Source organism: Taudactylus pleione, unplaced genomic scaffold (assembly GCF_031769625.1).
Source record: "Taudactylus pleione unplaced genomic scaffold, aTauple2 ptg000173l, whole genome shotgun sequence".
Lineage (NCBI taxonomy): Eukaryota > Metazoa > Chordata > Amphibia > Anura > Myobatrachidae > Taudactylus > Taudactylus pleione.
In genome coordinates this window covers 6,593,153-6,604,646 of record NW_028284575.1, presented here as the reverse complement: position 1 = coordinate 6,604,646, position 11,494 = coordinate 6,593,153, and the positions used below count along the sequence as shown (strand labels likewise).

The 11,494-nt window shown below is 45.0% G+C and overlaps 1 protein-coding gene across 1 annotated transcript in view; it reads right to left on the bottom strand.

Moving 5' to 3' along the window:
* Window positions 1–217: 217 nt before the first annotated feature.
* NME9 (NME/NM23 family member 9) overlaps window positions 218–11,494 on the bottom strand; it is a 28,820-nt gene continuing 17,543 nt past the window's right edge. Inside the window, exons 10-15 of the mRNA XM_088475561.1 lie at window positions 7,349–7,545; window positions 6,221–6,365; window positions 5,987–6,094; window positions 3,700–3,851; window positions 1,612–1,756; window positions 218–495 (exon numbers count right to left, since the gene is read on the bottom strand). Coding sequence (XP_088331687.1) covers window positions 228–495; window positions 1,612–1,756; window positions 3,700–3,851; window positions 5,987–6,094; window positions 6,221–6,365; window positions 7,349–7,545 — 1,015 coding nt within the window. The 3' untranslated portion in view covers window positions 218–227. The remainder of the gene's footprint in view (window positions 496–1,611; window positions 1,757–3,699; window positions 3,852–5,986; window positions 6,095–6,220; window positions 6,366–7,348; window positions 7,546–11,494) is intronic.

Genomic DNA, 11,494 nt, shown 5'->3' with positions numbered 1-11,494 from the left:
GTGCGTCTGATTAGCCACCTCCCAGCACATTGTCAAGACAATTCTGAGACCGTGCGTCTCAATCGAAACTATGACACATGTCGCAGTGCGACATCAACATCGTGTCTAAAACAGGCCCATGAACGCTGCGTCATTTCTCTGCGATCAATTCCCTACGATGCACAACATAACCAGCCTGAGCAGTCATTATTCTTTTGTTTTATCGACGTACTTTGTGTTTGCATTGTTTAATAATTATCAGAGCTTGGTCCAGTGACTTTACCGTTCATTGCTCTGTCCAGGTCAATGTCACCAAATAGGAACTTGATCTTTTCGGCAGCGTGGTCTGCGTTAGAGGAGCCGTGGACGGCGTTCTCCAGTACAGTCTTCGCGAACAAGCTCCTCAGAGAATTGGGAGAACTTTTCTGAGCCTCGGTGGGGTCTGTGGGCCCCATTAGTGATCTCCACTCCTGCACTGCGTTTTCTTTACTAAGGATCATCATTAAACAAGGACCCCTGGAAGCAAATGAAACAGAGAAACCCTTCAGTGGTGGCATATTCTCTCACTCTGGGCAAAATTTACTAAGCGGCTGGTTCTAAACCCCGGTTTGGTGGCGGTCTGACGGCGGGTTCTATTCTGTTCTAAACCCTGGGGGTTTGGTGGCGGTTTTGCAGCGGTTTCTAAATGACAGCCTTGTTCTATTCTATTCTAAAATGTGTTTTGATGGCAGTTTTGCAGCGGTTTTGGCCTTAGTAAATCTGCAGATAGCAAAACCGCCGCCAAACCGCAGTCAAAACACATTTTAGAATAGAATAGAACAGGGCTGTCATTTAGAAACCGCTGTAAAACTTCCACCAAACCCCCGGGGTTTAGAACAGAATAGAACCCGCTGTCAAACCGCCACCAAACCGCCGGGGTTTAGAACCAGCCGCTTAGTAAATTTTGCCCTCTCTCTCTCTATATAAAAAGCCAAGTAGTAATTAAAATGATGTAATCAAGGCATGTAAAGACAGTTGGTCTGAACTCTGACTTCTCCCACCAGTGTCAGTGATGTCACTTTCAGAGAGTTCCAGCATAACTCACATCTCCAGCCTCCAAACACTTCTGTTATTTCCCAAACTTACTCATCACATACCGCCTCATGATGAAAATACAGTCACTCCTGATAATCATCCAACAACAACAAATGTATAACAGCATAGAAGAAAGGTAAACGGCACACAGCGATGCACAGGCCATGTACGGAAAGAAAAAAACTCTGTAGAGGAGAAAAGATGAGGCTAATCCCAAAATGTACAATAGTAAAAATGAAGTACTGATAAGAGAAATAAACAGATGAGGGAGAGAGGGAGGTGGAGGTTAGAGATAGTGTAAGCGGGGAAGAGAAAAAAGAAAAAGTGGGAGGGGGGCGCTTAAGAGAGACAGGAGGAAAAAAAGCCAGGCAGTGTCGGGGATAATATCTAGTAGAATATAATATCAAAATATGTAATTTTGTGATTTTTTTAACCATACCATAAAAAGGAAACACAAGCTGAATAAAAGCACATAAAAGTTAACTAATTACTAACTAAAAATATTAGTGTCTAAATGTGATGGCACCAAACGAAATCTCACTTGTCAGACTAACCTACCTGCACATATAGTCGACAAGTTGGTCATAAAATGGCTTGCCCTTGTGTTCTCTGTAAAACTCCTCAGCCATTTCTTTGCTCAGGCTGGTCTCCTTTATTTGAGAGATGTTAAATCCAGAAGCTTGAATCCTTCCCATGATTTCCTCTGTAAATATAAGTTTATTTAAGCACGAGCACATTTTGTCAGTATACACAAAATTCTTTCACTAAGAGGTGTTTAATTCCTCTGTAACTTTTTATCTTGGATAACAGGAATTTGTGAGGACATTCCAGTATAATAAAAAAAAACATGGGGAACAACATGAGCTACCTCAGTACAAGGGGAGTTATTGTATGTAAAGCAGCGGACAGTCAGAATGAGAAATCTCACTGGTGCAGATGTGAGACAGAGGGTAGAGGAAGCGCTGATCAGGAGAGCTTACAGATTAGCGGGCAATGCTAAGTCAGTAGGAGCTACTGAGATTCGGATTGTAGCTGGTAGAACATGCTGATGGAGTAGAATCACGTGATTGCAGGATAGGCTACAGGGAAGAGGTGGATTCTGAGAGAGCAGAAAAAAGATTGAGACATGATCAATGTCTCATCTTGATAATATAAGTTTTTCCACCGCTGCCCAAGAGCCACCTTTTTCCCACCACAGAACGGATATGTAACCATTGCCTGGGAGTCACTACATCACCACCACAGAACAAGTACATAACCGCTGCCCAGGAGCCACCTTTTTCCCACCACAGAACAGGTAAGTAACCATTGCCTGGGAGTCACTACATCACCTCCACAGAACGAGTACATAAACGCTGCCTGGGAGACACCTTTTTCCCACCACAGAACGGGTATGTAACCATTGCCTGGGAGTCACTGCATCCCCACCACAGAACGAGTACATAGCCGCTGCCTGGGAGTCACCTTGTCGCCACCACAAAATGGGTACTACTACCTGGGAGCCACTTTGTCCCCACCACAGGACGAATATGTAACTACTATCTGGTAGCAACCTTGTCCCCACAAAAGGACCAATACCTAAACTGCTGCTTTGGATTTACCTTGTCCTCACTACAAGGCGGGTACGTAAGATAATAATGTTAGAGGTGAGGGGGGGCAAAAGTGTTACAAGGGAAGAGCTCTGCAAGCCCCCCTCCCTATGTGACATGACCACATCCCCTCTAGGTGTGCTCAGAACTCAAAGACAATGAGTGGACTCTCACTACCCTGAGAGGTATGGTATAACTGCAAAGAGGTGTAGACAAGACTTGTAAACAAATTAGGACAATCGCCCAATGTGGCCCTTAGAACGAAAATGGTTGTGCACTTCTACAATCTATCAGTTTATGGGTCCGATTCAATTAATTAATTGTCACCCTGGAACTGTTCAATTAAGTGCACATCTCCACATGCTAAGCCCCAGACGGTGCCCCTAGGGCCTGATTCAGAGTAGTACGCAAACCCAAAGTGCATGTGCAGGTCTCCCTGTGCTAGACTGCTCACAGTTTCCCCAACCTGCAGCCTGATGAACAGGCTGCGGCCATTTGGGTACGGGGAGTGGGTGGGGCTGGCCTACGTTCCAGAAAACTGTGGCGTGTCACCCTTTTCTTCAGGGAGTGCTGAGGCCAGGTTCTTCAGCTTCCAACACAGACTTCCTGGCCTCATCAATGGAGCTTCGAGGGGCAATCTGAATAGCCTCAAATGGTGCAGCCTCAATTATGTGTTAACGTAACCAATTCAGGGGACAAAGAAGTTTGTTATATTGCACGTGGCACTTTAGTGTATTTGAATGTTTTCATCATAACAGGTGGAATCAATCAAGATTGCTAATTAGCTTCTGTCTACCAGACAGAAGCTATGAACCTGGGGCATATATGTATCTCCCTTGATAACTTACCCAGTGCTTTTGTCACAGTATGTACAGCACGGAATAGCCATAATTCAAACAACTCCTCATATCAAAATATGTTACATTTAGCCCCACCGTAGACACTGCCATCTTGTCCAGCAAATCCTTGCCTACTATACATCATGGTACTTTATAGATAAGCTGTCCCTGGCAGAATCATCTTTACACACTTCTGTATAGTCCTCAGCCCTTCTCACCTTTGTGTTCTTCCAACGCGTCAGGTTTAATAGCTGCTAGGGTGTGCTCCACTGGGAAGAAAAAACTGATTTCCTTTTCTGCCTCATCTGAGGTTGAACTTCCATGGAGTTGGTTAATTGCACTTTCCTGGGGAGTAAACTGAGCTCGCAGGCTAAGATCAGACACATAAATGTGATAAATTAGTCCTGAGGCAAACCAGAAACAAGCAAGAAGATGGAGGCAAACCAGAAACATGACAAGAAGATGACGGCATACCAGAAACATGACAAGAAGATGTAGGCAAACTAGAAACATGACAAGAAGATGGAGGCACACCAAGAACATGAAGATGGAATTAGCTGAAGAATTATCTACACAGTTTCACTAAAAGTCAGTACAGAAGTCCCCCACTGGTTCTCGCTTGCAGGGCAATGTGATTTGTTGGCTGTCCCAAGGCAGGATATATGTAATGTTTGTCTGCCATAACTGCATGACAAATTTGAGTGTTAGTATACAATGGGCCGGATTCAGAGGTGGGTGCAGAAGCGGCTGCATCTATTGGTGATCTGCCGCCTGCGACTTTTCCGCTACAAGGTCCTTCCCTAGTGTACATTAGAATGTGCAAGGACTGAGACGGCCACTGTCAGTGTCCGTGGATGCTGTAATACTGATTGATGCGTGTTTAGAGGCACCATCGAAACTTGCACCTGCTCACCTGCAGGTGAAGTTTTTCCACCCGAGTTCGAACTCCTATGTGAGTGGTTGAGCGTCTCTGTAGGTAGCCACCGACAGTGTATAACATTATGGGACAGATGCAACTATAACTATATTGGTCAGCTATAGTCAGCTGGTTCTTGACTTTATTCACAAAGTGATTGACAGGCAGGGACTGTTTGTGGCCGACAAAGGGGAGGGGGAAGACGCGACAAAAAACGTTGGGACCGTTTTCGGAGCATCTTAGCATGCAACCGCAATCCCGTACGCAGTTAAAATGGCTCCAGTGTCTCAGTTCTTACGCCCATTTTGCACGACCATACAGTTACTCAGAAGTCCGATAATCGACTGATCGCCATCTTTGTACGCAGCCACTTGGATTTGTGAAGCCTCCGGTGGGCTTCTCGGAACAAATCCGGGCGGCTGGGATATTTGCATATTTTTGCACAGCTGCTGCGTACAATTTTTTTTAGCTACGGCGGCATTAGCGACCATTTATGAATCAGACCCTCTGTTTACACCTCCACAGGCTGAAACCAAAATCAGGTAGTGGGCGGTAAAGCGCAAGACGCCCGGAAGCCGATCCGTTGGCACCTGCTCTTAATTGAATCTGTCCCTAGATGTTACCGTTAATAGACAGGTTATTTCCTGCCCTCAATAAAATGTGTCACATTGTGGATGCGGGAGTGTTGGGACCAATAGACATGTAACATCACTTCCTGGACAAACAAATGCTGATGTCCTTACTTAGGAGCGAAACTTATTATTTTGATAGGTGAAAAAGTTAGAAATACAGCGTATTATGGTGTAAACATCTAAAAAAATTAATTATATATTTATTTTTTTAATTATTATTTATTTATTTTTTTTATGTTTTTTTATTTATTATTTTTATATTATTTATATTATATTTTATTGTGATATTTCTAATGTTATAAAAAAAACCTGAAATATCACAATCTAGTAATGTTACTCAAATAATTTACATTCCCTGTATTAATAAAATGAGCAGCTATACAAATATAGGGCCTGATTCACCAAGGAACGCAGTTGCTAATTTGCACGCAATCAGTCGATTGTTGCGTACTGGGCATGCATATGCATTGCAGCGCGCGTGTGTGAAATAGCCATAGCGATCCAAACTGCGATGGCAGAGGCTACGCAGACCCATCGCAGAGTGATTGACAGGAAGTGCCGTTTGTGGGTGGTGACGGGGGGGGGTGGTCTGGCAAACGCAGACGTGTGCCAGTGCGTTGCAGCATAAATTACGCAGCCTGGGGCCTCATAGCGTGCGCTGAAGTTAGCAATTCCTGAGTGAGGTCTGACCTGCCTTATCTGTGCGTATGGGTCCGATAATACTCGATGTTACTGATTATTTTGCTATGTTGCCCAAGTATACGAATGTGAATAAGGGAAAGTAGGCGTCCTTATGTTAGGCTGTGGACCTCAATGCGACTGCAGACATATACATATCACCGATGATATTACCGTAGCATGCGTATTAGCAGAACTGCGATCCTTGCTGAATCAGGCCCATAAACAAGGACAAGATGCTGAAAGCTGCCGTTAGCGTCATCCGAATGTTCTACAGACCTGTCTGGTTTCTCAGTCAGTGCCTTGGAAACATTAGCAGGTCCTAGCAGGTCCCTCCAGTGCCTCACTGCATTTTCCTTCACCAGTGCCAGGGCCAGAACGGGGCCACTGATAGAAACAATGAAAGAATGACAATGCACCACACGCTATGATCATTATATTCCTTGCACCAAGCATCTGGAGTAGGACAAGAATAGGTTGGTGTTTATTCCAGGGAGTAAAAGAGCCTCTCACCTGGTCATTTGCTGCTCCAGGGCTGGGTAATAGTCTTCATCTACATGCTCCTTGTAGAGCTCCCGAACCTGATGCGGAGTCAGCATGATCTCCTTCTGCATTGCTATAGAGAAACCAGCTTCTCGGATACTTTGTAGGACCTCATCTGGAACACAGTAATGACGGACGAATGTTCCACGCACCTGATACCAAGAAGGATTCACAAACTCTTTGTACCACTCAGTCCTGACGCCAGCGCTCTACTAACACATCGCCATCCGTTATGGCAGCATATTTTAGATACCATTTGTTAGAGCTGCAACAGTTTGTCCTACAGTTGACTATTACATATTGGCTTTCAAGCATTCTTGGGGCCATTAAGCACATAAGGTGGAAGCAGAATTGAACGCAAGTCGGTTTTGCTGACGGATCCTGCGTGTTTTTGCACCGCGCAGGCTCCGAAGCAGAGCGCAGGTATCTAGGAGTTGTATGCAACTCAGTCGCAGGCTAGCCAGGGGCGCGTCGTTGCAACTGCGCAGACTCGGGCGGCTGTGAAGACATGCCTGTATTCAGGCTGGTCCAAGTGTGCACTGACAATGATGGCGGCTATGAAACCAAGCGTACGGAGAGAGGAGCATTGCGGTCACACTGACGTACGCATCTCGGTATTTGGTCATATATCTGGAGTTCAGTGTTTTCAGATTAATCTTTTCCGGAAGGTCTAGGTCTGATAATCCCTGATAATGATGCAGAGCTGGAGCAGGGCTCACTGCCATCCTGTGCCGGCAGGAGAAAGTGAAGAGCTGCTCTGATGCTCCAGAAGGCTCTACACTCTGCAGCACCACTGCATTCAATGCACCCTGCTAGCCAGGTGCTGATGCCATGGGGCAGCGACAGTGATGTCCTCAGGGTCCTGCACCTTGTGTAGTGGCACTGCTCGCACACCCCTCCCTATGGGCCTGTGATAATGACGGGAATGAAACCAAGTGTATGGATAGTGGCGATGCGGTCTTATAGACAGATACATCTCGAACAACCACATCTTTCATCATGCGGTAATACAGGAGCAAGCATGGACACTTTGCATTCATCTCTGCACCGGCCTCTTTATATTTGAATGCATGGTATAGAACTGTACAGCCTCCGTACCTTTCCTATCCTTCAGGACCTCCGGTCTGATCAATGCTAAGGTCCGTTCTGGGGTGCCGGAGGTGGTTTCCTCTGTGAGCTGTTGCTGAAGCTTATAGTTGGGGAAGAAGAAGGCCAGCTCCCTGCTCGCTTGTTCCCGGTCACTGCTTCCATGTACTGCATTATACAGGACCTCCGTGCCATACTGAGCTCGCAAGCTGTCAGATACAAGGTGTTTGTTTTATATACCATTTTTAGTATAAAGTACAAGGTACAGTAGTACAAGTTCACAAGTCATATTGAAAATAAAGTAAATAACTGACAGAAGCATTTATAACATATAATCATGTAATGTTACAGAGTTACCCAATATACCCAACTAACATTGTTAGGAGGAAACAAGATTTAAAGAATAAAGTAAAACACAATTATGCTAAAGAAATATACAATTCTTCCTCTTATAATGCCACAACTGGTGTTATAATGAGGCTGGAGGTAAATAGGGCAATGTGTCATACAAAAAATAACTAGACTTAGGGCCAAATGTAATAGGGTGAGAGTTTAGAAAATGTGAGAGTTTAGCAGTAATCTCTCACATTGGTTGAGTTTTATCTTCAAAATGGGAAAACATCTGAATGAGATTTTAAATCGTGAGAGTTTTTTAAGTCTAAAAAAACATGCAAGTTTGCTCTGTTACTTTGTTTTTGGACACTATTACATTGGCAAAGTTTAAAAAGTGTCAGAAACTCTCACTTTTCTAAACTCTCACCCTATTACATTTGGCCCTATATCTTATTGCATCTCTCAGGAAAGAACAGATGTAGTAATATATGAAAGTGGCGTTATAAATGGTCATGGTATAAAGGGAAGTGCTGTAGAATAATAATTAAACATCATACTGATGCCTCTTAATCCATGTTATACCGGAAATATCAAATGATTCCAGAGATGATCAGCGCATGTTACATAAATCCTAAAACATCAGTCTAGGTCAGTGGTTCTTAAACTCGTCCTCAGGACCCCACACAGTTCACTTTTTGCAGGTGTATTCATTAGTCACTGACACGTTTTAAAAGATCCACAGGTGCAGCTATCAGTTTCACTAGTACTTATGTGAGGAGACCTGCAAAACATGCACTGTTTGGGGTCCTGAGGACCGAGTTTGAGAACCCGTGGTCTAGGTTAATTAAGTTTATATCTCTAAGCTGATTGGTTAAATGTAATAGCCTGCGTGATGCAGGCATTAGCGTGTTCCCGTCGAGTCTGCCCAATGTTTTAAAGGGGCTGCAGCTATCGCTTTCAACAGCTGCAGTTTTCGTTGCTGCAAACATAGCACAGTCCCTGGTTATTAATACCTGCTGCTGTTATCAGGACCGGCTTCACCATAATCCAGAGGTGAAACGGGCCCACACAAATAACGTCCGTTAGTCGCCGGATAATACATCTCCCCCTCTGAGCCTGATACTCCCCTAGGTCTGATCTATGCTCCGTAACCTGCACCACACTTGTGTCAAATGTCAAGATTTTTTTCAATTCCATATTATCACATCTTCTACTTTTTTTTCCCCCCCAGTTATGTGCAACTGAGATACAGAAGGGACAACGGGTGCGAGAACAACTCTCCCTGCCAGTCTCTACCCTGGAACATGGGAGGAGTCTTTCACATTATCGAACTGGCACATTGGAGGGTCTAGGTAAGCATCCTGATAAACTTTCCATACATATTCCCAACGCTGCCAGATGCTTGGTTACCGGACACTGGAAGCCCCTGGAGCCCCCTCCCGACAATAGAATCTTAGTAATATTTGTTGCTTAGTAACGATGGAGAAAATCTCGGCGTATTTGAATAACAAATTTTAAAAATTATGCCCAGATGAGGTGGCGACTGGTTAACTTATAATAGTTCATCCCTTCCTGGGCTTGTCAGACCTTATACTATAGACACATTAGTAGGTGCTATCCTGTCAGCCACACTTGAGTGCTTTCTTCTCTTTCTCTAAGTAAGACTGCAGGGATCCTGGTCTCAGCCTCTATCCCCCTCCCCCTTTTTCCCTATCCCATCCCACCTACATTTCCTTGCTGCTGCCAGTATTACACCTTAGGGCCTAATTCAGAGCCGGACGCTATTTGCCGTATATTAGGGCCGTATATTTAAATTAAGCGCTCGCTCTTTGCGGTCTGTTGACGCCTCTATGTCTGAACGAGCGAACGAAACATGCGCTCCCTATTTAAAAAAAAAACGCCCCCTGGCCGCTCGCATCATACGTCATCTCCGCTATTTATTAGATTAATCGAGTACATCGAACGGCGTATGAACTGCTCGCTATTCTTGTGGTAGCATTTTCCTACCGCAATCATGCGAGCACTTCAGACTAAAAGACAACCAAGTGACGTGGTCAATGACGCTGCTTTGTTAATTATGCACACCCTTAAAACGCCCGTTTTGACCGTTTGGCACGCCTGCGTTCGGATCTCCACTCCCCGTTTTCAAGCACCTTCCCCTGTTACCCACCCACAAACGCCTCATCCTGTCACTCAAATTAGCAGGCATTCTCTATTTTGCGAGCACACGATTTCCGACCGCACTGACTAGTTTGCGCATGCGTATTACAACCCATACGCATGCGCAGATGTGCGAACATCGCTCGGAGCGAACGAGCGGCCACTTACGAGCGGCTCTGAATCAGGCCCTTAGGCCTGATTCAGAGATGGACACAAGGCCGATATTTACTTCATTGTGTGATTATTGACAAAATGTGCACACATCTTAGGGGTCTATGTACAAAACCTTGGAGAGAGATAAAGTGGTTGGAGATAAAGTACCAACCAATCAGCTCCTAACAGTCATGTTTCAAACACAGCCTGAGACTTAGGAGCTGATTGGTTGGTACTTTATCTCTATCCAAGGCTTAGTAAATAGGTGCTGATTCAGAGCCGCTCGCTAGATGCGATCGCTCGCATGATGTGTATGCAAATTGCGTAGGAAGTACAATCGCACAGCAATGCGTTAGCACGCCCAGTATTTCTTAGGGAGCGATCACATAGTGTATGCAGACGTCCACCAGCCTGTCTTAAGACGCCCACTTGTGCACATCATGTCCAGGAAGTGTATGCAACCATCGGTACATCGGGTAACATCGGATGCTATCGCAGCGCTTGAGGTTGACCATACCCTTCCGCAAGCACTTCAGTGTAAGAACCAGCCAGGTGACGTGTACTATGATGCTGTCCTATAATTTTGCACACCTCTAAAACGCCGTTGAGATGCTCAGGCACGCCTGCGTCTGCACCTCCACTCCCCCGTTTTTAATGGCCAGCCCCTGTTACCACCTACCAAACGGCTTCTCCTGTCACTCACTCTGCTGGGCTGTCTATGTGCAGCGAGCGAAGGCATTGTGAACTTTCGCTAATAATAATAAGGTATGCGCACAATGCATACACAATGCATAACATCGGCAGCAGCGAGCGTTTGCATCTTAGCGAGCGGGTCTGAATGAGCTCCATAGACCTCTAAGTCGCACAGCACATGCTGCAAAGTACATTACCGCAGTCGCTCGCAGCTACTTGCAGTGTAACTGACAGACATTATCCTATTCTGCTGCTTGACAATTAGCCCTTAAATATATAAAGGCTTTTTCAGGACATCGAGTCCATTTTATTGAACTGCAATAAGCAATTAAAGCAAGCGACATATATCATTATTTGGGCACTTATCATATTGGGGAAAATGACTCGTCTTAATTGTTATACAATCCCTATTCTGTTATTGCTGTGCGGCTACTGTTGAATTTTATTTGCTCTAAAACCAACATAATAAATATTTTATTTCATCTAATACCTTTGAGTAACTAACTATTCACATTGCTTGTTTTCTGTCAGGCTGTAGGTCTACCAGACACTGGCCTCTATACACTCACCTGTCAGGCTGTAGGTCTACCAGACACTGGCCTCTATACACTCACCTGTCATCCTGTAGGTCTACCAGACACCGGCCTCTATCCACTCACCTGTCAGGCTGTAGGTCTACCAGACACTGGCCTCTATCCACTAACCTGTCAGGCTGTAGGTCTACCAGACACCGGCCTCTATACACTCACCTGTCAGGCTGTAGGTCTACCAGACACTGGCCTCTATCCACTCACCTGTCAGGCTGTAGGTCTACCAGAC